This window comes from Atheta coriaria, unplaced genomic scaffold, assembly GCF_025399875.1.
Source record: "Atheta coriaria isolate IRGN ID8LTWV9N9 unplaced genomic scaffold, Caltech_Dcor_3.1 hic_scaffold_1_pilon, whole genome shotgun sequence".
NCBI classification, from domain to species: Eukaryota; Metazoa; Arthropoda; class Insecta; order Coleoptera; family Staphylinidae; genus Dalotia; species Dalotia coriaria.
Genome location: NW_027045443.1, coordinates 4,748,499 through 4,775,940, shown reverse-complemented (window position 1 = coordinate 4,775,940; position 27,442 = coordinate 4,748,499). Strand labels below are relative to the sequence as shown.

Below are 27,442 nucleotides of genomic sequence, written 5' to 3'. Positions count from 1 at the left end.
TAATAGACATCGCCTCGAAGTTACGACGGCTGATAAAATCGAATAAAATGCCATCGCGCGATGGATGATGAATTAAAGTCATAAAATTGGTAGTAACTTATCATATTGCCGGAATAATGCATACGCATAATATAAAATACCTTCGCGCCATAATAAGAATAATATATCAATAAAAATGCATCCACATCCCAATTTAATAGCGCTGATGCATTTGTCTGCGCTGCTGCCTCAGAATACCTGCGTACACCTATATGGCTTAATAGTACCCGTATTATACGAAAAAATGTATTAAAAACACAAAAGAACAGACGACGAAAACGACGACGCAAGAAAGCTAATAATAACCGGGCAAATAATGATAATGCCGGCGAGCGCGGGCTTCCCTCCAGGTCGACCAATAAAAATGAAAAACTGACGTCCAAGGAAGATTGAATGCACGCTGGATGCAAATAAACGAAATGGAAAGAAAAAAAAACGCAGCGCGCCGCAACGATAACTTGGATAACAATCGATGTCAATCAAAAATTTCGATGAGCACCTATCGGCGTATCGAGTTTATTATATTGATATCATATTGAGATGATGTTTACATTGCGGTCGTATTTTGTTCGCGTACAGTTAGGTCGCATTCAGATCACTTGAGCGGATTGCGGCAGAGACGTGTGTACATCGGCCTGAAAAATCTCTCTCCGCTCGCGTCGCATTTTTCAACCGATCGGAAATTATCTCTTAAACGCGTATTTTTCGTCGCGGCAAAGCAAACAGAATTCCCGCTGCGTTCAACGCCGACTTCCTGCTTTCATGCTTTCAATTTTCGCGCTGCACAACATCGGGACACACGGCAAAACGCGTACGTATTTAAGAGCCGCGCTGCCAATCTTGACAATTGTGTATCTGCGGCGTCTCGGTCTCGTCTCGGCTACTTATCTGTTTATCTGAAACGTCTGGTGCGCCATTCTTCTCGCACAGCTCTTCGGACCCGACTTATTATATTCTCGAGAGTGCGTCGGAAGTTCCCAACCGCTCGCTAATTCCACCATCAGCGCAGGTAGATAAATGACGAGCGGATGAGACGGAAGTTTGACGAATGTTTGCTCGGGCCGCACCTTTCGGTGATGGCGAAAATCGCGCGCGCTCCACAATTGCTTTTCACGTGTGTGTGTGTGTGTGTGTGTGTGTGCGGACGAGGAAGAAAGCGACGAACAATTAAAAACCTATCGACAGGCACTTCTTCTAATGGAAGCAATGAAGGAAGATTGCGATCTTACACAATACTATTCAATTGCGCACTGCGGCTGACAATGAAATAGAAAGTTTTTTTAATTGTTAGTCGATCAGTCGATAAATGAATGCTGTTGGATAATAATCATTAAAATCATAAAAGTGGACCGTACTTTCGCCGCCGCACGCAAATTAATTCGCGCGCGAATGCGCTAATATGATCAATATTGATGAAAGAAAGTTCGCGTTGGGCGAAACAATGCGACAGCACCGATCGAATCTGCGCATTGAAATTGAAACACATACATCTTAGATGATCAACGATCAATAAATAACTTTCACCTGAAAAACGTTAAAGCGCGCCTGATCTCTAACTTGAACTTGAATCATCAGCGATAGGCGCGGAATGCTCCTGCTCCTAATTGGCTCGGACGTCGCTCGGACACTGCTTCAAATCGTTCTACAAGCGATATTATGATTTTCTTTTTTCTCGCCACTCCGCACTCATTATGCACATGGTACTCCGCTGGTGTGTGTGCGTCTCTTGACTTGCGTTTTTAACTCGATATGAGTGTATTATGAGTGGCAATTATGCGCTTAATTTATTACATGCCGCAAGTGCAAAACTTTCACTTGCGTTTTTCGTGTCGTGTCTTCGGCGGGCAGCGACGTGTCTCGCGCGCGCACTGAAGATGCATGTGTGGTATATCTCTTCTCTTGTGTGTGCGCGCGCTGGAAGAAAGACGACAAACAGAAGAAAGAAAAAAAACTCGTGCGTTTTCAGGCGCGCGCGTTGTTTAAAAACATAAAGGCGGAAAAAATGAAAAGAAGAGAAATGAAATGTACGCGAAACAACGGCGCACACGTGTGTGGAGATGGGCTTGCGAGAAAAGTGGTTACTGGTCGGGTTCGGCTTTTCATGTGTGCAGCATTCAGCGACCGGGCGAGACGCGTACGTTTGCATGATTGCTTCGCATTCATGCACGATTATGGGTATAGCATTTATGTTAATAATAATGAAGATAATAATAATAATGGCAATGATAATCATAATGAATGACGTGACAAGAGAACTCGGTCGTGTCGAGGCGTGTCGTATAACAGGGCTGTAAACTTCTTCACTGTGTGACAATTTTTCACGAAAAATTATTCATGTTTTTTTGCAGTAACAGTGAAAAATTTCAAGAAATAACGCTCGACATAAGTGTCCTGATTTACTTTTTTTTCCTCGGTCTTCAGTTTGGTGCGCGGCGCACGTCAATGAAGGCAATGCATTCTTCAGTTCATTAAACATTTAAACTGAGCGCGTATCATTGTTCTCCGGCCAGAAACAATTTGATCGTGAGAACAACGACGCTGAAATGGCACAACGCATAAATAAAGCGTAATGAATATCGTAATTGTTTGCAAAACAAATGGCTCTTGTTTTAAGTCATTGCGCTGCCGATCGGCAGTGTTGACACAAGCCCTCTCTTGTCATCAATACGTTTAGGTACCTATAGTGTGCACGGCGACGATTGGCCAACGTCTTCGCGGCGTTGTTGAAAAATGCGCTTTACCGAGAAATGAAAATTGCTTAGTGCGATTTTGGCAGCGGTTTACGGCGAACTTTGCATCGTAATCGCCATCACTACCGCGTTGAAAAATGAACAAACACTGCGCTAATGTTTATTTTATGCAAAGCGTGCTGTCGTTAATTGAATGTTAAATAATAATTGCATAGTTGCAACAACGTATGCTAATTTCGCATGCATTATATTGCAACCTGGCTCAGCTAATTTATGCCTAGAAACTCAATATGCACGTCTTCGTTCTCGAAAATATTCGAATGTTACAAAACGTGAACTTTATGCACATCGACGCAAAATAAAACTTTACGTTAAGTTTAAAGAGATAACGCATTAATTTTTAACAAAAACTAAGTGGAACTCGATAATAAAACAAGCCTGCGTTCTGCTTAATGAATTGATTCGACAGCACCGTCAGCGTGAATTCGCGCGCTCTAAACAAAAAAAAAAACATCTAATCGCGCGTCCCATTAATTAAGTGCGGCGGTAATAAATTCGCGCTAAGTGACTTTCGATTGATGCGCGCGCTCGTAAATCGGCGGCAAATATTGCAAGAATGCCGCGGATTATCGCCGGTGATTGATGCATAAACAATCGACGCACAAACGCAGCGCCGATGTTGCACCATTTCAGTGTTTTGCCGGTTTTTGCGTGCGCGCCGATGGGAACAGATGTTGCGGATGGTTGCTTTGATGTTGTGTGCGCCTGTGCACTTGCGAAAGAGATTTGCTTGCTTTCGTTTGACATTCTACAGCGGCGCACGCATACGCACTGAATTCGAATTTGTGCCCAACAAAAACCAGAAACGCACGCATCGCATAAACACAGCTGTGTTTATCCTAGACGCGTCTCCTGCAATTCATAACGTGCTGCTGCCTGGCTCTCGACGATCGAATTTATCTGCCTCAATTAGTGCGATTACATTCTTTCAGCGGGCGATGATGGTGTAAACGCAGTGCAAATCTGTGAGTCAGGATAATAAACACTGCGTGCACTTTGCTTACAAATAATGTCTGGGATTAGTAACAGGAGAATCGTGGAAGTTAAGAGTTTAACGATCGATTCAAAACTTGAAACAGATTTTTGCCGCTGTTGAACATTTGACAAATAATCAAATTGTCAATCATTACATCATACATACGATGATATCACATTCCATTCCAAATGGCAGATGAACAGTTAGTTAAATCCTCTTTGAAAAAAAAATTAATTGGTTTATTAGTTATTTATTTACGATTGATTATATTATATGCGAGTTTCACACGCGGTTTTTTCTATTTGCGCTTTAATTGGCCACCATTTTTAGTTTTACGACTGTTTTTTGCTGTTTAATTATTAATTATAAACAATTATCAACAAGCATTTGCCGTAATTAAACTTCAACACTGTTTTTTTTTGCTCTATTTATTAGTTGTGATTATATAAATATCTCTGGTTAGTGATGCTTCTGAATAGTTTTTTTGTTGTCCACGTATGTTATGTACCGTTGGGAAGTTCGAGTGCGCGTTATCGATAACCAAAAGAAGCGCTACTTAGCAGCGGCTAACAGTAAACCGATTTAATCCTCTCTCGACGAGGTTCGGACATGTGATCGCCCGAAAATCACCGCCGAACAATGATAAATATACAAAGAAGACCAGAGAGAAGAAAAAAAAAACGGTACGCAGCATTCGCCGAAATCATCAATCAAACGACGGCGTCGGGGCGAGACGCAAATGAAATTGTTTAACTTAATTAAGCACGATGGTGCGCGCGCGCGGGCCACAGTCGAACTAATTGAGCTACCGGCGGCCGGTAATTGGAGATCACTTTTTCAGATAAATTTCAATTACGTACGCTCGGTGCGTGTAATGCGATGTCAAAAATTTGCTCGAATAACGGCGGATCCGATAAGCATCGATACCTATACCAGCCCGGCGATGGAAAGAGAACGTTTCTTTAGTGTTTTTACCGCGTCGCGAGGTAAACGCATTTAATTGGAAAATTATCTATTTCGTGGTTTGAATTTTCGGGGCACGGAAAAAATCGTGCACTGGAGTTAATTGAATTGATTGTATTTACTTTCAATTCGAGATGTAAACATAAACGTGTTCGGTGCAGCAGCGGATTGAATTCGGGCGCGATTGCGAAACTTATTAATAATACCGCTTGTTAAATCAAATAATTACGTTGGCAATTAAGCGCGCCGGCGAGTTGGAAATCGCTTCTTAATTCTCGATCACAATTAAATTTCATAATTCTCGCTGTGTCCGGCGCACGCGGCGATGATTGAAAATAAAAGTCGTGGACCTAGATCTCTAATTGCCAATAATTCCAGCCACTTATCCGCTTAAAACGAATCCGGCGCGCCGCGTAATAATAATTCTCGAAACATGCGCGCTTTTTCGAAGCGCATTGTTGTTTCGGCTGCAGTGTGTCTCGGGGAATGTAAAAATCGAAATCGAACGACAACGCGCCGCGCAGCGCAGCGGAATTGAATGCGTTGGGTCGCGAGAATGCGCCGACGCGCGCGCGTCTCGTTTGTCTTGTCGGAGTGAATGTTAAACGTTTACATTAAGACAACACACGGGCAAACATCACAAAACTATGTACTCGCTATCGTGTGTGACAAACAACCTTGTATTACTTTTTTCTTCTATTAAAAAAGAAAGTTACTTAGAGTTACTTACGACTCTTGCACTCGAGAGCAACACGACCGCTGGATTCTATCTCTGACGCTTAGATACGTTTCTAATTTCATTACATATTCTCATCTTGAAAGCGCTCTTGCATAGCAAATGCGAGAAACAATAAAAATTTATTTTATAGTTTGTGTTTTGTTGGTATTTTCAACGAAATTGATTTTTGTTTCAGGCTGAACGCCTTGCGGATTACGGCCGATTATTAAGCGGATCCCAACCAGCCCTCAACGGAAGAAAAAAGGATTTGGACAGGATACAGGACCTCTTCCCCAATGATTACTTGGGTCTTCACGCAAGCGAAGCGAATTCATCGTATCATGTCGTAAGTGCATTCATTGTTCGGCTCAAAACGTCGTTGGTGATTCATTCACGGAACATTTCGGGGTTTGGAGATTTGATTCCGTTTGCAATTGCATGACACGCAGATATACAGTTAAATCGCGCTGTCGAAATAATTTACAGGCGGCGATACAAAATTTGATTTATTAGACACGGCTTGAATTTCCAGGGCGCTCTCGGAATTAAAAATGCAAATCGTAAAACTGTCCCTGTCAACCGCTCCAGCCGAGCGATCATTCTTCATGCTGCTGCATTCGTTTATTTATTATATTTGATATTTTATCTAAAAAGCGGGCCATGTGCACTGCCAGTCCGACTACTGCTGGCCGCAGACGGGAGTCACAAATCAGCGCCGTTACGTCATTTATCGTTCTGTTTCGTTTGCGTTGTTAAAAGTTATAAAATACGACATTAGGCTCGGGGAATTCGCTCGTTGCGCCGATGTGGGCAAGGCAATGCAATGCACACACACGCGCATCGGGTGTATGGGTGTGTGCATTGCATTTTCCGCTTCATCTGGCATCGACAAACACAGAGAGAAGACGAGACCGCATCACAGCGCGTTCTTTCGCCGCCGTAATAGAATATTGTGCGCGCTGGCTATGATCTACTTGCACGCGCTTCCGTATTTTGTTTCATCTCGCTGTTTTTGTCCTCCCGGTGCACACGCGCGCGGCAAAAACGCGCTTTTTCCTATTTAATTGAAAATCTCGACGGCACGACGGCTCACCGCAAACACGTGAAACATTTCCACCACGTCGTTTCGGTGGAGATTTGCGTTTTTTTCCGCCTGGCGAATTATTCGGAGCCTGCGCTTTCAAACAACGTCGTCGTCGACGTCTCCGGCTAACCACCAGCGTGTGCAACAGCACACAACATCTATCCGTTTATTTATGTCTCGTCGTCGTGGCGATGTACAAATGTGTGAAGAAACATTTTACATTTTACACCACGTAGCTGGTCGGTTTTCGGTTTTGGTTTTTCGTGCGGCCGGCCGGCTGTCGCTGGCCGCATGGCAGCAGGAAGGTCCAGGCAGCTAATGTAATGTTGCAATGTCGTAATCCGCGCCGTTACGGTTCGTTTTTTTTTTCTCTTCGCTTCGCCTCGCGCTGCTCTTCGCTTCCTAGGCGCGCACGCACAATTACGTGCGACCGAGACCCGAAGATGATGCACATTTATTTATATTATTACCAAATCGAAGCGAGCGTCGACTTAAGAGATTACACCGTCGACGAACATTTCTGTTTTCCCCAAAACAAATCCGGACGCGATTTTTTTCAATCTGGACTCTTCCAAATCTCAAGTTGGGCTTTTTATGACAAAGCATTTTTGGTTTGTCATGTTGGCGTTACGTAACGCAAGAGATTTTTCATCATTTACGAATGACGTGGGATTATGTCGTTTATGCGTTTTATCGCGGTGCGTGTGCATTTCTATCTCTAGATAGATTTGCATTTGGTGCGTGGATTTTAATATCATTGCCTCGACGGTTTTATTTGGCCAACGGACTTAGCATATTTGAGTGATATCGTTGAACCTGTCTCATGTACCTACATAATTGTTCGCGTATTGCAGAAGACCAAGTCGTTCCGAAAGAAGTCGTTCTCGGACCTCTCGCTGGTGGCGCACGAGCTCAGTCGCGACTGCAATCGTATCTTTCTGGTCGAAGCACCGTGTGCCATGGCGTTGCCCAACTTCCCGATGACGGCGAAACCACGTCACCTGTTCTTGTTCTCTGATCTGCTGCTGGTCGCCAAGCCACGCAGCGGTGGCACATTCAAGCTTAAAGTAAGTTTAATCCTAAAGTTTATTCTCGAACTTCAAATAACTTTTTGGGGAATAATTCTAGGAGAGCGTGAGGGTGTCTGAATTATGGCTCGCAGCATGCCCTGAATCCGAGACAGGATTCCTTATTGGATGGCCAAATCCTGCCAGGACCCTCCTGGTGTCATTTTGCACACAGGCAGCGAGAGATTCATGGTGGCGTGAATTGCAACAGGCGTTGCAGGCGCAGCTTCGACTGGAGCCGCCCGTCACCAACATCAAAGTCATATTTCGGGATCCGTTGTCCGGAACGGAATGCGTAAGTTGCAATGCTTTCCTATTCTTCCCGGATACTTACCAGTGTGATTTCAGTCAAAAACAATTGGCGTGGGACCAGATACGTCTTCAGGTGAGTTGGCTCGTTTAGCATTAGACGAAACCAGAGCCAACGAATGGGGCTACACATTGTACGCGAAAGATCGTGATTCGGCTGGTTGTCCACTATTGGGTTGTGAGCGTCCACACTCTATCCAACTCGCCAGGATACGCCAGTCCCTTTGCACCGAGGAGGGTTTCGACCTGACTCACTGCAACAACAATCGGATACCCAGCGATATTGTCTTCGAATTGAAGCCGAACTGCAAACCATCCGTTGCTAACAGAAAGTATGTTAAATGTTTGTTTTATGAATAGTTTTTAATGATGTTTATGTTGTGGTATTACTTGCAGAACACCTTTGAAGTTGTTCAGAAAGAACCTGTGTAAGATTTTCGGCGTGCCGCTGAATCGCCTCTGCGTCAACAACGTGTTGCCGCAGGTGTTGATGTCTATCCTCCGAGCGTTGTTCCAGCGAGGACCACAAACACAGGGCATCTTCCGGCGCTGTGCATCCGCCAGGGCGTTGCGCGAGCTGCGCGAAAAAGTTGACTGTCAAGGTATGGAGGATTTAATGCGTCATTACCGGATGACACTGTACGCCATTGTTTGCTTGTTGTAGGAGCGTCCATTTGCGCGGAAATCGCGTCGACGCCCGCGCTGCTGTTAGCCGCATTGTTGAAAGAATTTCTCCGCAGTCTGCCGGAGCCAATTCTCAGCGGTAACGCACAGGAATGGCTGAACGTGGCGAGCACCGGCCGCGTGGAACAATTGCGCCGTTTACTGCGGACGTTGCCCAGGGAAAATCACATGCTGTTGGCGCATATTGTCAGCGTACTGCACAACATCGTGAAGCGATCGCGATTCAATCTGATGTCGGCCGCCAATTTAGGTACGCGCTTCCGTTCGATGTCAACGACAATTCTAACGCTAATTATTGTGTTTTTGTGTGTAGGAGTCTGTGTTGGGCCGAGTTTGCTCTGGGAGCCGTCGCAGAATGCACCGATGCGTACACTTCCGACTTTAGTCGAGATGTTGATCAATCATTGCCAAAATTTGTTTGGTTCTCGAGTGGTGACATTACTCGGCGAAGTCGCCCATGATAGTGGTGCCGAGGAATCAGATAGTCTTCATTGTAAGTTTTCTTTAAATTAATTTTTTTAAAACAAAAAAAAAACACGAAAATTTCATGTTTTACAGCTGTGGGACTTTCTCTGGATTCAGTCGAGCTCTCCAAGGACCAGAAATCATTATCCCGTGATTCAGGTCTCACACTCTCCGAGGACGACCGGGACTCACCGGGCTTGTTATACACAAACCCTTCGTTTCACAGATCGGACTGGAGTCGCCAAGCGGCGAGGATGCGCACCCTCGACAACAATTGGATCGAAGAAGACGAGGCATTCTGCACATCCAACGAAAGCCTCTGCGGGCCACCGATACCACCGCGTCGGCCACCGCCTCTACGACACCTACCACCCGTGCATCTACCGCCGATCTATCGCCCGCCGCCACCACCACCCCCGACGTACGCTACGGCCAGGTTGCTGCTGGTAACCGACGCCGAAAGCGAAAGCTACGTCTGATTTGTGTTTTTATCTACTGACGCCATTGCGTCCGCATTTATTCTTACAAGTATTAAACACAATATGACAGATTATGCACTTGGTGCAAGAACAACGTTGTCTTCCAGGCATGCCGCATGCGCCTTGCATTTATTTTGCGCCAAGTGACAGGAGATTCGAGCCAGATTGACGATGCGAATGCAAAATTTACAAGAGCCATAATGTTTTTGAGTGAACCAGCTGCAGGGTTCACTCGACGCATAATAATTGTATGTAACATTAAAGTAATAATTGATTGAATGTTTTCTAATTCTATTATAAGAGTATATTTTGAATTTTTCGTTTTACGTGTATAATGTATATTATTCAATTTCTATATGTAATCATATTAAGCGCCAATATTATTACGACACTTATATCTTATATTTGCAAATGTTTGGTGTAAATAACGAGTACAAACGCACGCGGAGAAGTAGTAAGCTTAGCGTTTATCGTTTTTTTTAACGTAAATACATACGTAATTCTTCCGGCTCTTTGAACTAAATATAAAATGCATTATATGTACTGCAATTTTGTATATAAAAAAACGTTTATATTATACATAGGAATATAGATGTATTCAAATATACAAAGAATATAAGAAATAAACGTACATATTTATAAACTCATCACAGATCTGAAAGAAAATGTTCCACTTTGGGTGGCAGAAAGGCAAGTGGTGACAAAAATATGAATTTATTTCAAAAACTTAAAAATTTTATGTCTACATGATATATTCAGTCATTACTTGCTAAAGTTTATGATGTACTTCAGACCAGTCATTCCTCGATCTGACAGAGTATTCGTCAGAGCTTCTTTGTAGTTGTCAAAGTGTACCATTTTCGCAACGGGGCCCTTCAGTTTCTTGCTACGCATAAATTCAACGAGTTCTTCGAGCATTTGACGTCTTTCAGGGGATTTTGCGTGTTTCTTTGACCAATCGGTCATCCAGAATCCTCTCACTTGTAGATTTTTGAATATGAGCATTGCTGTTCCAACAGTTACAGGTTCCCTGGACATACCCCCGTAGGTCACGATCGTACCGCTATGTTCTAGTGTCCGCATCAATTCTGTTGCGCTTTTGCCCCCTACGCAGTTCAGAGCTAATTTCGGCCGTGGTACCTCACGGTTTTTGAATATTTGAGTTGTGCGTAGCTCTTCTTCTGTCATAACATGCGAGGCGCCTAATTTGAGTAAGAATTTCTTCAATTCGGATACTTTTGGTCGATCGCGAATGATGCTTATGTTTTGGTAGCCCCAGATTTTACACAGTTGGATTACATTTTGACCGCATGCAGAGTTACCGCCGTTTTGTATAACAACATCGCCTCTGGTGAGGCCTCCAAAATCTACGAGCATGCGATAGGCCGTGCAGGGATTTACAGTGAGGGTGCTCGCCTCTACCAGCCCCAAGTCGGCGGGAACTTTGAACGCCTCTACGGCCTCTAAGATCGTATGCGACTGCCAAGTGCCTACCATAGTTGTCATTGGCACGACACGATCGCCGATCGAGAAATTGGTTACTTGTGTACCGATCTGCACCACTTCACCTACGCCTTCATTCCCGGGGATAGCAGGCAAGGTCGGCTTAGAAGGGTACTTGCCTTGTATGGTGTTGATGTCCGCAGGATTGACTGGTGCTGCCAGCATTTTCACAAGCAGCTGATTCGCTTGCACCAGTGGAATTGTGGCATCTATCTTCTCTACGACGCTCAGGGGGTCACCATACTCACGATAGATCAATTTTGATGAGTTCATGGTGTGCGCAAACCTCCGAATTTGCTTGAAAATGGTGACGGTTCTGCTGAGATTCATGTTTTATCGAAATATGTAATTTTTTTGTTAGGCGAAATAAGGAAAACGGGCGAAAAATCGGAGCGCTTGCGCTGAGGTTAGAATTTTATTGATTTTATAAACCGTGTGTGAACTGACATTTGAGGAAAACAAATGAACTCTACACTTACAAGGCCCCCTAACCCATTACACTACCACATTACTAGTCTTCTAAGGTAACTAAGGCTGCCTATGAAAATAATCGATTCGTAATATGCCTTAATCTATTCATATATTTAATTCTGTAAATATATTATGTATACTTACCATATTGATTGTTTCAGGTATGTATATGAACATCTATTTCTGCAACAATGATATCGAAGGCTTCCAAAATAAAATATGTAGTTTAATAGCATAGAAATCAATATCTGTAAGTAATGTTAGGGTATAGCTTGCAAATTAATAACCTCGCTGTTCTTCAAAAGGTGAATTGCCATGCATGCATGCTACAATAATTGAAGTTCTATAATGTATTGATCAATATTTCATGTGGCAGTCTGCCAGCTGTAAGAAGTTAATAATTATCAAAGTTCATGCATGAATATTGATTGCACAGTTCAATTAACTTCAGTGTACTTGCTAGTTCTTTTCAATGTTGATTGATTTGCCCTTGCAGTGTAGGAACCTTTATTATTTTTCATCAACAGCAACAACAACTTACCCTAGCGATATGAATACATACATAATTTACATATACAGTATATAGAAATAGGCCTCTTGAAGCTTATTATTATTATAATTATTAACGCGAGACAGATCAGTACGTGATTGTTTTGATTGAGTGAAGTTAATTCGCGCTGTTCTCGATCATATTGATCAAGTCTTCGTTGAAGTTGTCGTTGTCATTGTCATTTGGGGCGCCTGTAAGCTGCAGGTCTTCGAACATGTCCTCCAGCCTGCCAGCGCTGCCATTATTGTTATCGCCAACTGAATTGTCCGTGCGTGTTGCAATACTATCGAAATGATTAGCGCTTCGGTTGTCTTTATAGTTAATAGACAACTTGAGAACGTTGCTGGTAATGTTACCGGCGGTGCTGCTGCCTTTCAGTTGTCCAGCAAGCATTTCTAGTTCCAGTGCTTCGTTGCGGTTTGTGTCCTTGGGCTCTTCCTCGTCCATATCTCGTTCGTTTTCATCGTCGCGTAGCAGTTTACCGTTCTGTGTGACGCTGTAGATGTTCTCGCCTAGGTTGCGCAGCATATCCTCCGCGAACGGATCAAGATTGTCAACGACAAAACGTCCTTCATTGTCCTGCAAGCCGATTCTAAGCAGAAGCGAGACCCGTACATGGAAATCTTTGAGCCAATTGAGCGTGGCGTCACGTAGTTCGGTGATTTCGCTCGAGCTGAGGATCTTCGTGAAGTTATCGAAGACATTCTGCACTTTGTGCAGTTGCAGCTGCGTTGCTTCATGCGTAACGTAGTTCTCGATTTCGTATAAATGGCGCTGCGTGAGCTTGAGCAGGTCCTCACTGAGCGTGATCTGCCATTTGAAGACCATTGTGATAAGGTCCCAGAGTTTATCCATCGATTTAGCGTCCAGTCGCATCATGGACGACTGCGTCACATCCTCGATGAGGTCCTTGAGCGCCTGATGCGTGTAAGCCGCCTGCGGCTTAACTATTTCAGTGACTAGCTGCTGCGACACGAGGACGGAAATGATTTCGTCCAGTACTATAGGGTACGATATGGAATAGAGGAAGCACGGTATTAATCGTAATCTAGTAAAGTTTATTCACATCGTATCGATTGGTGCGTTAATACGAGAGTACAAACAAATCAACAGAACGCAAACAATGTGAAGGTGAATCGAACGCAGTTTCTTTATTGAACGAACAACAAAACACAAAATACGATGTATGCAAGTTAAAAAACGAATAAGTTTGTGCGCTGAGCGTGTGGAAAACAAAGAAAACTCGTCGGTTTGAAATCCGCAGCGCATGCGTCCTTGCAAAAAACGAAAACGCGCTTAAGCCGCATGTGTACGTGCCGGGTGTGGAACAGTGTGGTATGGTGGCATTGGTGCCGGACGGGTGGACGCAGTGCACGCATTTTATTTACGCTGCAACAAATATAGACCGCAGGCAGACACGTTGGGTATTTGTGCGAGTAGTCTCATACCAAGTGCGGAACGCTCGTGGTCGACGCCCTGCGCCTGCAGCCGTTGCGCGACGACGAAGACCATTTCGGCGCCCAGATTGATAACGAGGAACGGCGTGACGTATCGGGACATTGTCGCGCCTTGTACCACACACACGCGCCGCCACCGCCGCTACCAGGGAAGGAAAGTCGGGAGACGCGCACACCACACGGCCAGTTCCTGCAAGGCGAGGCTCACAACTGACGCACCCGCTCTTCGCATAGGCGGTGCGAGCCTTCAAACAAGTTGGAAAATCGATCCATGTGGGTGCGTGCCCTTCAGCTGCTGCTATCATGAGCGACGCCGCGACCATCGGCGAGGTTTTCAACGCGCTGTGCTCGCAGCTAGCAGCTGCTGGCGAGGTTGCTGCCGTATCGAGCGAGTTCGCTCGGCTAGCGGATGATAGAGCGCGCGTGGAGTTCGCTCACGAGCTGCTAAAGCGCGAAAATCTGTTGCCTTGCGGTCGGGTACGCACTTGTTCCGCCAAGGACGATGCCGCATGCAAATTACTCCTGCAGGAAGCGGATAATTTACCGCCGAATGCAAAAAAGAAATTGTACAACGTTTTACAACTTCTTACTAAAGCCGTAGCACACGGAGTCGCGGGCGGTAAATATCTCGGTCAGGCTTATGTTGAAAGAAGCGATGTGCTTTACGAATTGGAACTTTTCGACAGTTGTATCGAGGTGATTGCTTCTTGAGGAGACTACATTGGTCTATATTGTTTTGTTTTTTCTTCTTCGGTTGTATGGAGTTTTCATTTCAGGATTTGCAATTAGCCGCCCAATGCGCGAACGCAAACACGGCCGAAGTCGAATCCAAACTCGAATCTGCGCGCCTAGCACAATCGAAAAAGGCTGACGAAGTTGGAGTTGATGATGAAGAGGTAATACCGCGGGTAACGCACGCCGCTAATAGTGCAATTGCGTGCGCCGGGGATTCGGTAACGATAAAGAAGACCATCGATTGCGGGCGGTTCGTGGCAGCCACAAAGGATATACAAATCGGCGAGGTAATTGCTGTGGAAAAAGCGTTCGTCGCAATCGCGCACGCCGACCCCGACGTGACCGCCACGCATTGTCAACAATGCCTGCGAATGAATTATGCGCCCGTCCCGTGCGACCAGTGCACCTTTGCGATGTACTGCTCCGCCGCGTGTAAATCGCATGCGTGGAAGCATCATCATCAGTTCGAGTGTCTCATCGTCAGCCCCAGCTTACCGCTGTTAACGCGGTTCGCCATCCGGCTGGCCATCATCACCGCGCCGCTCTACGACGTGATTGAGACATATCCGACTGAAAATGACCTCCCCGAAGAAAGGTACGAATCCGACCGGTATAAAGAGATCCACAATTTGTGCACCAATACGCCGATGCGTAGCGTCGCCGACCTTTTTCGGCGCTCTGTCACCGCCGCCCTGATTTACGAGCTCGTCGAGGCGAACACGACATTTTTTACAACCGCGAATGATCTCGGCCCACGAAAGAACCGCGATGTGTTCAAGGGCTTACTCCTGCGACATATGCAAACCGGGCCGTCCAATTTCCACACGATCAACGAAAAACTGCGCTCTGTCAGTGGGTCGGCACCACCCAGCGGGAGTATGATTGAAGTAGGGGCCGGTGCGTACAGTTTTCTTTCAATGGTCAACCATTCGTGCGCACCGAATGTAATGCGGCATTGTTATGGCGCCACAACGGTCTTGCGAGCAATACGATTCATTCGCCAAGGAGAAGAACTACTCGATAATTATGGGTTTGTTTTCGCTGTTCGTAATGATCATTAGTACAAAATTGAACATCCCCTTTCACGTTTGTAGGTACCACTTTGCTGTAATGCCGAGAAATGAGCGTCGACAGCAGCTCAAGTCGCAGTACTTATTCGATTGCAACTGCGAGGCGTGCAAGGAAGACTGGCCGTTTTATCACGATCTCAAAATCGTTGCAGGTCAACCGGATGTGTCAGCTGATGAAATCGCTGCTGTGGAAGCTGCCGATCGGAAAAGTATTCTGCGGATACTCGACGCGCTTATCGGAAAAGCGCGCGTGCTCACAGCTGTCAGGCAACCCGCAGCGAACATCGAAGGAGTGCAGGAATGCATCAAGGAGTGCTACAGCCGGCTGGCAAATAAACGATTCGTTGATTAATGATATGCGCAAAGAGATTTTACGACGCTCGTTGGTTTTTTGTTGTCGGTATGACTGACATGTTGAATAATTGGCTCATCATTAAAATATATTTATTACAGTTGAATTGGGTCAGAACGATAAACTTTACCATCCGATGATAATATTTTTCAAAACACACTCATTTCCAAGTTGTAAAACTTGTATTCAATTAGCCACAATCACAAGCATGATGAGAATTGTTTTTAGTTTTTAGTGTGCTTATTTATGGCAACGTGAATCGCAATCGATAGTCGTAAACTTGCTAAACCGATTTTCCTTATTGCCTTCTAATAATAAAACATTTCTGAATTTTGCAAATGTTTGTTAGTTTGCAATAAATTTCGTTGTTTCGTCGTTGGCGCGACGACCTTGTTTTGGCAATTCATCAATTTTTATTCTTTGTTTTTAAAGTTTTGTTGTCTATTTTGCGGTGTAATGCAATTTAGTAAAATGCAAATCCGCAACAAAAAATTACGCTTATCAGTACCCGATTGGCAAATTACGCATGTAACACATACTGTCACACGGCATTCTTGCGTCAAAAATAATTGCCATTTAATACAGCGCAGTAATTCAATAATAACTTGTCGGTTTTATTTAAAGTTTTGCTTTTAGAAAAAAAGCAAAGTTCTTCAAGTGGTGCTGTTCATCATTGCATTCATTACGCACGCCACAAGTTTTTTCATATTCTTTCGTCATCCTCACAGTAGCAAACATTCAAGTGCTCGACGCCTCGTCCTGACCAAAAGGAAGCTCTGTTCCACTCTATTTCCATTGATTTATTGCAGCGTATTAGTACTCTGGGCGGCTGGAAAAAATGCCTGGAATATAGAGGTTCAGGCGAGCGTTCACTCGAAGAAATGCGCGCGGTTCTGTTTCTGTGATTAGTTTCATGTTAAATCTTCCCACGACTCACATGTCTAACATAAAATATGATGTTTTACCACTATGATGAATCCATGAGAACACACACTGCACTATATCATTGACGATTCGTAAAACACTCATTAGTGACACGTTTTCAAGACAGTAATGAAATTACGAGCTTATAAATTTTATTATTTACAGTATTCATAACGCTTATCTTGTGAAAATACACTTTTACGCTCGTTATTTACAGCGTAATAATTTCGATGTTGAATATAGTCGATTCGCACGTGGAATTTTATATAATTGCCCACTTTATGTTCATTATTCTAATTGACACCACTAAAATCCAAATTTTATCGAAAAGTGTCGCGGTGAATAAAAATGCAGGTACTTATATCATCAACGTGCGCTAACAATTTTCGAAATTGTTTTGCGTTTCGAATAGTGGCACGAAATAATAATATTGGATTGTACTTGAATAGTTTTAACAAAATATTTCGTAATCGTGTGTGCAATGCATAAAAAGGTATGCCATACCGTTCGTGGAAGGTACTATAAGCGCTCCGGTGTCTTTGGTTTTCTGACTTAAGTCAAGTTGCTTCCAGCCGGCGGTCGCGAGCCCGGCATTTAGCATTCATGTTTTTTTAAACTCTTGCCTAGTCTCGCCGCAAACGTAACAACGAGCGAGACTCTCATTCGGTGCGAACGCGCTCAGTCGGCTATCACAAGTTAGCTCACTCGCTTCAAACTTCCAAAGCGCGCACTGCGCGACTGATTTAACTTTTAGTTAGTGACTTAAGTCGGTTCGGGCGGTTCAAACTGATCCGGAAGGACTTCGATGCTTGTTTGTTAGTTCGTTAATACGCATACTTAATTCGTGCGGCATTTATTCAATTCGCGAACATGCTGCGGACAATCGCGCTGTTCTTGTGCGTCGTCGGCGCTGTGCTCGGCGATCTGGACCTGACGATCTTGCACACCAACGACATGCACGGCCGGTTCGACGAAACTTCCGCAACCTCCGGTACGTGCAAACAAATCGGAAGTGATAAGTGCTATGGTGGATTCGCACGCGTTGCGCACGTTGTGCGTGAGCATCGTAACGCATCGGCGAGAAATCCGGCTGGTCCTGCAACGCTCTTCCTTAACGCCGGTGATACCTACACGGGCACATCGTGGTTCAGCGTACACAAATGGAAAATCGCCGTTGATTTCATCAACCGATTAAATCCTGATTGCATTGTAAGCAAAACATTTATTTGCATATCAATTTAATTGCGTTTTGCTTTCGGTCACAAGGCACAATATCTCGTCGCTGAATTCACCTGGTACCTAATAGTAGAGTCAATGAAATTATAACTAATTTGCTACAGGCGTAATCATAGAACCGTAGAGACATGATTATATCTGACCTCGTCGCTATTTTTTGCATTATAAAAAAAATGATTATCCAAATAATATTTTTAAACAGCCTTCCCGCTTGAATGAAATGCACTTGATACCGGCCATAAACCACAGCGCAAGCATATTTTTACGCTTAAACTGCATTTCTGGCAAGGCGTGAACGAAAAACCCGCCGCACAATAAGCGCGTGTTTGTATTTATAGGCGGCTAACTAAAAATTGTCGTAAAGATTTCTTTCGTTCAAGCAGTAGACCAGTCAGCAATAGTTCATAAAACGCCTACTTACATGTGTTTCCTAGCATCACATCATTCTAAAATCGTCTGAGTAAAATGATTGTTTTTCAGTCTTTTGGAAATCATGAATTTGATTATGGTATTGCGGGAATCATGCCGTTTCTAACAAATCTGAAAGTTCCGCTCGTGGCTGCCAACATGGATTTCTCTAAGGACGCACAATTCACGGCCAGCATTCCGAAATCGCATGTTTTGACCGTGCGCGGCGTACGAATCGGCGTCATCGGCTACTTGTTGCCGGACACGAAAATTTTATCCTCCACCGGTAATGTGACGTTCTTCGACGAGGTAGAATCGATTAACACCGAGGCGGAAAAGCTGGACGCCGAGGGTGTTAAAGTAATCATTGCCTTGGGTCATTCCGGTTTCGATACAGATAAACGTATTGCCAAGGAGTGTCCATTAGTGGACTTGGTCGTCGGTGGTCATACAAACACTTTCCTGTGGAACGGACAACAACCGGATAGCGAGGTACCCGAAGGACCTTATCCGGTTCTGGAAACACAGGCCTCCGGAAAAGTCGTGCCGGTCGTTCAAGCGTACGCGTATACTAAATACATTGGACGACTGAACATCACCATCAATGATGAGGGCGATGTGATCAAATATGAAGGACAACCGATTCTCCTGACTAGTCAAGTACCGAAAGTCTTCGAACTGCAGGAGGCTTTGGATGTGTACAGGCCTGGTCTAGAGGCAGCCACGAAGAGGGTTGTTGGTCAATCACGCGTAGACCTTCCAATTGACAAGTGTCGCTTGGAAGAGTGCAACTTTGGTAACCTGCTCGCGGACGCTTATCTGGAGCAGGTCGTGATGAATTATGCAGGAAGTTCCCAATGGTCAGATACGTCTATTGCTATCCTGAACGGTGGTGGATTCCGTTCAGCGGTCGACAGTGGCGAGATCACTAGTGGTGAAATACTCGGCGCATTGCCCTATGATATGAACGTGATTTCTTTCCGGCTTACTGGAGCCGACCTGCTCCAGACTCTGGAGACGGGAATCCGCAGCAATGGCGAGACGTCCCGCGGCGAATTCCTGCAAGTCTCCGGGTTGCGCATCACGTACGACCTGGCGAAACCTGTTGGCTCCCGGGTGGTGAAAGTGGACGTACGCTGCGCTGATTGTAAAGTACCTGTGTATCAACCATTAGACCATTTCAAGGTCTACGGCATTGTGAGCCATGATTTCATATTGAGTGGTGGCGATGGCTATACGGTGTTGCGTGACAAAGCGTTTAATCGCACGATAGAGGACACCAACGAAATCGAAATCATCAGCAACTATATAGAGAAGCGACGAGTTATCTACCCGGAAGTCCACGGCAGAATCACCGTGTTGAATCGGAATCGGCCGGGAACGGTAGCGAGCGCAGGAATTTCTCCGCGGATAAACGCCCTCGCAATATTGCTCTCGCTGGCGCGTTTGTGCGCTCTGCGATATTAAAAATCTGTGAAGCATATCCATTGTGGTTTATTTTTGAACAATTAACCCGCCATACCATTGTCACATCGATGCGTCCCGGCAGCAATAAATCCGTATACCTAATTAGTATAAATTTGCGCGTGATATAATCTCTGATTGTAATAATTAATTACCTACATTATCCGATTTAAAAGGCGTATATTATTCGCTTATCATACAATCCAACGCCAATGCCATTCGCGCGCGCGTTAATCTCTTCTAATCTCTTTTTATTTTCGAACGTTTTATATGTCACTCGGCGCAGTTGCTGGAAACTTGATACGTGAGCAAATAGCACTATATGCGAGCGCGACTTCTATGTTTAAACATAATATTACACAAGTGGTGTGTGCACAATTGAAGTTCAGCGCGAAATTGGCATTCGCGGCGAAGATTTGCGAACGCGCTGGGAAATTTACTGAACTGCGCTCATAATACTAATTTAATTATGGTGTATTCATTACACCTCGGTAAATTCGCTGCAGTGTTGTACTTGGTAATGAAATTTAACTCATTGCAACTTGAATATTGTTTGAAATGCATATGAATGGCAATAAAACAGTGGTTTTCACTGAATCGTGAGTTGGTAATTGTTTGACAAGTTGGTAAGTACTCGTTTACGCTAGTTAATTGCACCAGTGGAGCGTTGACGTCGAGCAAAAAGTTGTTGGCATAAAATGACTCAGATATGAAATTAGTGAATTACATAATATAAATATGTGCAAAAAATCAAATTCATTCACCTTGGTACGAGGTGATACAGGTTGTGAATCAAATTATACTATGATTGTCTTTGACAAGCTATCAAAACCGGCAACGTAAACATCGTTAGTCCTTTTTCCTCCTTAGAACGGTCCTTAGAACAAATTCGCATATTTATTTACGGCGGAGATAAAAGCGCTTGATGTATTTTACAGTGTCTACCTCCAGCGATTGCAGTAGAGATATATTTTTAATATTCATTGATCAAAATATCAATTTCACTTGAAAAGCTTTTCTTTAGGAATTTGGGGACACGTAGCCAACGATGCTGCTTGAATACATGAATAGATGGCTTCAAAAACTTTTACGAACAAAAATAACAAAACGATGTTTAACTCATTGAAAGTCAATGATCCGAATAAATGCGAAAAATTATTTTTGCACTTTGTAATAAATAATAAATAAACGGCCATGTGTACACTTGTACCACTTCACCTTGTATAAAATAGCGGAAATTGCAATCTGTTCAAAGTCCTGTACGGTCTGTATGAGTGAATAGATACATGCAATAAAGAAAATTTATAACTTTTATAATGAAACAATGTTGAGTCTGGTAAGGCATGTGGCCGCGCTATCACTTGATCCAGAATTTTATGCTGCTTGTGCGTTTATAAGAATACTTTCACAAATTCATGCACGAGAATTTAATCATTTTATGCAAGAAAGAAGAGTGCGCACTGCGAATATCGCCCAGTGATGTCAAATATTTAATTAATTTCTTGCTTTCAGCGAAAGCATCGCCGGAAATATCTATTTACGAATCAATGTATTGGAGATTTTAATTATGTATGATACTCTATGACCAATTTAATTCAGTACTCTCTCTCTATATATACAATTAACGATTCATAAATGCAACATGACTACTAACTAGACGAGAATATATTTCGGGCCTTTGTCACTGGAATAATTAACGATAAACAGGTAATTTTGCTTTCATAACCGTTTGAAGAATATCGAGAGCGATGGTTACGCGTTCAGTTTTAATTGAATTTTATTCGGTGATTTGCTGCTTTTACTGTTGCCCAATTTCATCCATTGTGCGACGCCCTCATAGCGCTACCGTTACCGACAACAAATTTGCATGTCATTTTTTTTTTGCGCGCGATGTGCGCAAAAAGTCAATAATTTCGCTCGGAGCTGATTTCTGAGGCTTTTTGTTCCTTATTCTTTACTGCGTTGGTTTTTTTTTTGAATAAAAATCATGTGTGCTTAATTTTAAAAATTGCAAATCGCTGTATTGCATTACAAATTAATTTTTGGTTTTATATTTTGGTGCATGGCAACAAAATCGAATTTCTATGAAAACCATGAGTGCATTACATACTAAAGGTATAAAGTTGCAGTTGCGTGGAGTCCCACGAGCGTTTTGAACGTAGCTGCAAAGCCGCATAAAATGAAAATGGAAAGCTTTTGTTTGCCAACTTTACGCGAGTTTGTTTTGAAATATTTTTTCTCTGTTTATTACGCAACTAAAGCGCAAATATCGGTTATGATAAGCAATCAAAACCGAACTGAGTAATTGCGTAGGTACCAACCGAAAAGGATTTGTTTACAGTTGAGCTAAAGTGGGTGCTGGCTATATTTCGCGCAAAGCCCTTAATACCACCCTTTAGCGGCACACAATTAAAATCTGAATTTCGAGTTGCACCTTCGAATACAAAGCATGTCATTCGAAGTTGCGGTGAAAGACTATTATCCTTATAATAATTATTCAAGCGCCGACTGTGTCTGGAACACATCACACATGCGAATTACATGAATATGCATATTGAAGTTAAGATTCAGCGTGTCGCAGTAAATTCGCTTGTGAAATTGGGTGCTGCTGCTGGAAATTGCGGTCAAGTTTGCCGCAAGTTGCGATAAGTTGTGGCATTCTCGCAGCGGCACCAAAGGGAACTACATAAACAACACCACGCCGGGAACCGCGAAGCTCTCCGAATATGATGTTAAAGCCACACAGGCACTAAATGATCTAATCTATTAATACAAAGCCGTAATTGCTTCTCGCCGCTAGGTTTCGTGCATCTCGGGGGTCGCGCCGTGTTGCGCCGCACGATAACATCGAGAATCGCTCTTTTCCACTGCTTCCAGTGTCCGGCTCATTGCCATAAATTACTTTCCATTTGAAGTGACCGCGTTTGATATCGGGGGCCGTTAGCCGCCCGGTAAGTCTGCTAAAGTGCCAGTATAAGTGCACTAAATAAGCATTCGCGTTGCGGGGCCTGCTTACCCCAGGGGCCGTCACGTTGCGAAGCTTCCGCGCTGCCGGCTTTCATTTACCCGCTCCTACCGATGGCGCACATATGTTTGGCTTTCGCCAACCGACCAGCCCACATCCACTCACACACACCGAGGCACACACCCTCGATTGAAGCTCGCTTTGCCTGCCTGCGCTGTGTTGTGTTGTCCACATGCACGGGTGTCGCCAAACTTGCACGCTCTTCGTCACTCCCCTGTTCCCTCGCACGCTCCCGCTGCCTTCGCCGCTGGCCACGTGCATCCGTGCAATATGAGAGGCGCGCTGCGTTTTTAGTTTTAGTTTTTCAGTGCTGTTTCTGCCGGGCGCGCACGTACCACGCTCGAGGGAGAGATATTATTCCCATTCCTCGACGACGCGGCCGCGCAATTTCCACTGCTCGCATTCCACAACGCATATTGCACCCGCACAGCTGTAAACACCCCGTCAGCCGGATCCGGACTTCGGTACAGCCGCATTCAAGTCGTTTGAATAAAAAGCGATAAAAGTCAGTGCAAGCAAATCATCGCGCGCATAACGATAGGAAACATCCATATCCACGGAGATAACGAATAAATAAAATATTGTGCTCGTAAAAGTTGGCGACGTGAAAGGATGACGATGGCGAATAAACGATCTGATGCGGGCCCAGATTGGAGCGCAGCGCAACGTACTAACCCGGGGACAGCGGCCGAGGCACTGCACAACTTCCTCAATCCCATCGATATGGCCGAATTAAACCAGGACGAACTGAAGAAAATCATTCTGCACTTCTTCCAGGGACCAAGCCTGCAGTACCACAGCGGTGTTTCTGTGGAACTGCATCAAGACCCTCACTCGTCTCCGAGAAAAGAATGAAAGCATTTTTAACTACGGCCATTGATATTATTATTACTAGCCTGCAATAATTGCCTAGTCTATACCCAAGAATCAAATAATCGGATGCCATCATGGTGCCATTGAACGAATTCCAAATGTCAACTAATTTTAAGGATATAGAAGACAAGCAGAGTTTATTTTATGTTTATTTAAAAAATTATTTACTCTACGCATAAATTTAATTGACATGTGTCTCTTATAATAACATTAAATTTTTTGTAAACAAAAATGACTAGACGTTGAATACATCCTTTCCGTTCATGCCGTTGCCACGGAGCTTTTGTTGTTGCGACATTTTTCATCCGTTGCGCTTTTCACTGAGCTCTAAACGCGAAAGTACGCCTAATGACTAGATTCATACGTGACTCGAATACAAATTTTTTTTTATATATAAAATCCTGTAGCACTTGTAGCGATATTTTCGAACGTGCTTTCTTTGACTGGGTGAAGAGCGCGCGCGCGCACGTGTCAGGCCTGACCTTGGTCGTGATCATCGGCGGGGGCTGCATCCGCGCCGCCGGCGAGCTTCTCGGTGAGGGCCGTCACCATCGGGTGGTCTTGCGGAAGGCCTTCGCGCGCGAGGAAGGAGAGCGCTTCCATCGCGCACGCGGCGTAACCGGCAGCCTGCGCGTCCTCCTCGCACTCGTCCGCCTTGTTCAGCTCGTGCTGGAGCTCGCAGACTTTCTCTAGACACATGCGGAGCATCACGTTCAGGTTATCATCGCTCTTCGCCTACAAGACAGCAATTAATTGAATTAGAACCGGGCGTCGATGATACGAAGACAAGACGTGCATGCATTAAACTCTTTAACGTTTGCAATTTTACGACGGTGCCCCGTGGGGGTGCCAAGGCGTGCATGAAATCATCGAAACGTCTGCTAATTGCAACTTCTACTACCCGGAAATTTATGTCGAAAACTTAAAATTAATTAGTTTATGCTTTGAATCGGGGTTACCTTTTTACGCCGGCCGATCGGTTTGTTTATCACAGCGCCGCCCTTTGAACGTCGCTTCATCGCGAGATTGATTCACTTGTTTTGAACTGAAGACACCGCGCGCACATCCGTCGAGCGACTTCCTCGGAAGAAGGTGCGCCTCGCACTACGAGGTGGTACCTGTGCGCCAGACCGGGGAGACACGAGGTGCGTCGCGCTTCGTGCACACCACCAAGAGATCGGAACTAAGTCGAAGGAGCGGATGGAAGCGACTGCGCGCGGCGCGCCTGCATGGTCGAAACCCCGGCACAATTACGAAATCACGTGCGGCAGCTGTTGCCGGCCGAGGCAGATGTGGTAGGTTGCACGGTGTGCGCCGTAAGGTAGTTCGCTCTTTCGATCCAGCCGGGCGATTCGTGCGTGCGCTCCTTTCATACATTGGTCTGGCGTACTACGCGCACTGGTGGTGCTATTAAATAGGGGAGATCCCCGTCTACTGGGTGTTACAAAACACCAAAACACACCTTCAATAGTCTAAGTATAAATTAACATTTGGATTGCAGTAGAAGTGTCGAATTGTTGATGTAAACAACGAAAATAATGTTGATATTTTATCTTGTCCTCCAGGTTATCTACTTTAGATATTCGTCAATAAAATTGACTAAAAGTAGTCTTCTAACGCTTCTAACTTTAGTAGTGTACAGGTGGTTGGTGTGAACTGTTGCTGTTCTGTTTTCTCTCCTCATGGCTGCGTAACGTGAATGTAAGTACTAATTTTGATTGCTAGCGCCATGTTTTTTGCCTATAACTTTCCTATCGAAGTAAAACTCGGCAAATAAAACGAGATTTTAATTGACAAAGTGATATCAAAAGTGAAGCAGTTGTCGAGCAGCTGGCACCCGTCCCTCACACCCTGTAGACTAAACAATACGCACTCGTCGGCGAGTGCGGCGAGGGCTACAAGAAGTGTATTTGGGGTATGGTGTACGGCGGTACGGGTAGTAGCCATCTGCACACCTCGTCCTCGCCGGCGTAGGCTCGTGTGCGATGTGCGATGCGTGGAAGCAGGTGTTACACAACTTCCAAAACAACAACAACATGCGACACGACCGCTGTGTGTTCGGCAGGCGGCCGCCTCAGACAAATCGCACATCGTGTACGGTGCAAATTGCGCCGACTAATCAAGCTGAATATTCGCCGTCGCAAATGAAAATCTACGATTGTTTTCATTACAATGTGCGTAATTATTTAGCAACAGCACACACGCCCAGCCAGTCCCCGCATTACTGAAAATTTTCGCCAACTTTTCTAACGAGGAAAGTTGGATATAATTATGCTCGTTTGCTGCTTTTGACGTAATCGCGTTCTCTGTATGTCGCACGCCGAAGTGTATTATTGTTGTGGGCTTATTTATTGTAATTTATGCCTTCGGCAACTTTGCGACGCGTTGTTAATTAGCACTTCGTCGTTTAGTCGTTCAGCCTGGCCGGATTTGCCTTTTTGTCGAGTAATTTCAAGGGGTGGTGCTCGGGATTGGAAATTCGAATTCGTTTATCTTCCGGGAAACGACGCCGCTCTCAAGAGACGACGCAAACAAAAAAAAAACGCGTGGCGAGTGCACGCCGGCAAGCTGAGCGTCAGCTGTAATCATTAAATCGAGACCGCGTCGGCTGCATGGTGCACGGGTACGGACACGACCAGTAGCCGCGCGGTGTTTCTGTAAATGCCGGTGATGTTTCGACCGATGTGCGTCACCGGTCAATTTCTGCGTGGTTTATTCGCCGATCGACCATGGACGGCGGCCCCGAACCCGTCAATAATGCGGACGGACTTGTCGTCCGCTATGCGGCTGTACCGCGCGACGCAGCGGTCCATCTGTCGAAGAGACGCCGATAATTAACAATACCCACGAGGACGCGTTTCGGCTCGCACTTATTATCAATATATCGCTGCCCGGTTTGCGCCGGCAGCATGATATTGATATCGTGATTCAACGACCGCCGCGCACTTCAATTCACTCGTTGAAGCATCGAAATTAAATAAAAATATTTTGCCTTTGCACGTCGGAAAAAAGCGCACATAATTTGTCGGTAATCTACAGCCGGAATAACACTTCGACGCGTGTCGAAAAAAAAAACGGGGAGAATTTTTACATTCGCAATTCAGCCACGCGCCGCGCATCAATTGGGGAATTCACCCCGGCGTAAACAACCTCCTAATAAAAGTCAAATCCGATGGTGAGCCGAAACAATGCACGATGTAAAATGTTCAGCGACACCAGCAGATAAAAAGAATACAGCTGCAAGGATTAATTAATTTGAGCTACTCAGCAGCGTCTCTCAAGAGGCTCACGTACTCATCATGGTCTTGTAGTGGTATAATTAATGAATATTTTAAATAAATACATAGCATCGCGTTTTTTATAGCCGCGCGGGGCTAGCCAGCTAGCCAGATGATGAAGCAATGAATATTTAAACTCGAGATTCAAGTGGAAGTAAAAAGTTAAATAAATACCTACCAGAAGATTATCATTCTGATGACGCGTTAGAATATTTTTTTGAAGCACAACTCGAATCCAGTTCATTTTATAGCGCATCGCGTGTGGTTGTTGACGAAAATATCTGCGAATCGCTTGATGCGCCGCCAAACAACAACTTAAAGTAAAACACGTGAAATATAATTAACAATAATGCAGAAATAAATGTTGGCAACTCAAATGTTTGACTTAATTGGGCTGGAAACCAGCGCTGGAAAAGTTTTACGCCGGCACGAACCGAACTCGTGCCGCCCCCCGAAAATGAAAGCGAAGTATTAATAAAGGCTGCGATAAAGCATAATAAATTCAATTTCCGATTCGCTTTCATTCGTTTATTCGGCGAGTTGGTTCATTTTATTGAATTAT

At 44.5% G+C, this 27,442-nt stretch overlaps 7 protein-coding genes across 9 annotated transcripts in view; 4 read left to right on the top strand and 3 right to left on the bottom strand.

Annotated features, from left to right (window-relative positions):
• The window catches only part of LOC135792315 (rho GTPase-activating protein 20-like), a 34,798-nt gene extending 24,617 nt beyond the window's left edge, over window positions 1-10,181 (top strand). For all 3 annotated transcript variants that reach the window (XM_065302935.1, XM_065302942.1, XM_065302950.1), the window contains 8 exons: window positions 5,643-5,792; window positions 7,385-7,597; window positions 7,659-7,892; window positions 7,946-8,238; window positions 8,303-8,508; window positions 8,571-8,840; window positions 8,904-9,083; window positions 9,149-10,181. In XM_065302935.1, coding sequence (XP_065159007.1) covers window positions 5,643-5,792; window positions 7,385-7,597; window positions 7,659-7,892; window positions 7,946-8,238; window positions 8,303-8,508; window positions 8,571-8,840; window positions 8,904-9,083; window positions 9,149-9,534 — 1,932 coding nt within the window. In that variant the 3' untranslated portion in view covers window positions 9,535-10,181. The remainder of the gene's footprint in view (window positions 1-5,642; window positions 5,793-7,384; window positions 7,598-7,658; window positions 7,893-7,945; window positions 8,239-8,302; window positions 8,509-8,570; window positions 8,841-8,903; window positions 9,084-9,148) is intronic.
• A 51-nt stretch (window positions 10,182-10,232) lies between these two features.
• On the bottom strand, window positions 10,233-11,515 carry LOC135792376 (enoyl-[acyl-carrier-protein] reductase, mitochondrial). The gene has a single exon (XM_065303009.1). It carries the CDS (start codon window positions 11,365-11,367, stop codon window positions 10,297-10,299), a length of 1,071 nt encoding a protein of 356 aa, XP_065159081.1. The 5' UTR covers window positions 11,368-11,515; the 3' UTR covers window positions 10,233-10,296.
• Window positions 11,421-27,442, top strand: part of LOC135792396 (general transcription factor 3C polypeptide 3) — a 29,023-nt gene continuing 13,001 nt past the window's right edge. Inside the window, 1 exon segment of the mRNA XM_065303024.1 lies at window positions 11,421-11,561. The gene's annotated coding sequence lies outside the window, so the exon portion shown is untranslated.
• Window positions 11,999-13,844, bottom strand: OSCP1 (Organic solute carrier partner 1). Its single transcript, XM_065303016.1, has 2 exons — window positions 13,507-13,844; window positions 11,999-13,059 (listed from the first exon to the last, which is right to left on the bottom strand). The coding sequence occupies exons 1-2, from the start codon at window positions 13,616-13,618 to the stop codon at window positions 12,176-12,178; spliced, it is 996 nt and encodes a 331-aa protein (XP_065159088.1). The 5' UTR covers window positions 13,619-13,844; the 3' UTR covers window positions 11,999-12,175.
• On the top strand, window positions 14,144-16,074 carry LOC135792352 (SET and MYND domain-containing protein 4-like). The gene is made up of 2 exons (XM_065302981.1): window positions 14,144-15,280; window positions 15,345-16,074. The coding sequence occupies exons 1-2, from the start codon at window positions 14,274-14,276 to the stop codon at window positions 15,670-15,672; spliced, it is 1,335 nt and encodes a 444-aa protein (XP_065159053.1). The 5' UTR covers window positions 14,144-14,273; the 3' UTR covers window positions 15,673-16,074.
• Window positions 17,161-19,723, top strand: LOC135792333 (protein 5NUC-like). The gene is made up of 2 exons (XM_065302957.1): window positions 17,161-17,805; window positions 18,313-19,723. Exons 1-2 carry the CDS (start codon window positions 17,467-17,469, stop codon window positions 19,705-19,707), a joined length of 1,734 nt encoding a protein of 577 aa, XP_065159029.1. The 5' UTR covers window positions 17,161-17,466; the 3' UTR covers window positions 19,708-19,723.
• On the bottom strand, window positions 23,723-24,897 carry insb (insensible). The gene is made up of 2 exons (XM_065317837.1): window positions 24,562-24,897; window positions 23,723-24,337 (listed from the first exon to the last, which is right to left on the bottom strand). Exons 1-2 carry the CDS (start codon window positions 24,619-24,621, stop codon window positions 24,074-24,076), a joined length of 324 nt encoding a protein of 107 aa, XP_065173909.1. The 5' UTR covers window positions 24,622-24,897; the 3' UTR covers window positions 23,723-24,073.

Excerpts from the sequence above, each read along its gene's own strand:
- LOC135792376 (XM_065303009.1), bottom strand. The coding sequence starts at position 11,367 with ATGAATCTCAGCAGAACCGTCACCATTTTCAAGCAAATTCGGAGGTTT.
- OSCP1 (XM_065303016.1), bottom strand. The coding sequence starts at position 13,618 with ATGTCCCGATACGTCACGCCGTTCCTCGTTATCAATCTGGGCGCCGAA. Across the intron at positions 13,060-13,506 it reads CCACGAGCGTTCCGCACTTG|TACTGGACGAAATCATTTCC; the intron begins GTATGAGACTAC and ends CGTACCCTATAG.
- LOC135792352 (XM_065302981.1), top strand. The coding sequence starts at position 14,274 with ATGGAGTTTTCATTTCAGGATTTGCAATTAGCCGCCCAATGCGCGAAC. Across the intron at positions 15,281-15,344 it reads GAACTACTCGATAATTATGG|GTACCACTTTGCTGTAATGC; the intron begins GTTTGTTTTCGC and ends TCACGTTTGTAG.
- LOC135792333 (XM_065302957.1), top strand. The coding sequence starts at position 17,467 with ATGCTGCGGACAATCGCGCTGTTCTTGTGCGTCGTCGGCGCTGTGCTC. Across the intron at positions 17,806-18,312 it reads GATTAAATCCTGATTGCATT|TCTTTTGGAAATCATGAATT; the intron begins GTAAGCAAAACA and ends ATTGTTTTTCAG.
- insb (XM_065317837.1), bottom strand. The coding sequence starts at position 24,621 with ATGAAGCGACGTTCAAAGGGCGGCGCTGTGATAAACAAACCGATCGGC. Across the intron at positions 24,338-24,561 it reads CGATCGGCCGGCGTAAAAAG|GCGAAGAGCGATGATAACCT; the intron begins GTAACCCCGATT and ends GCTGTCTTGTAG.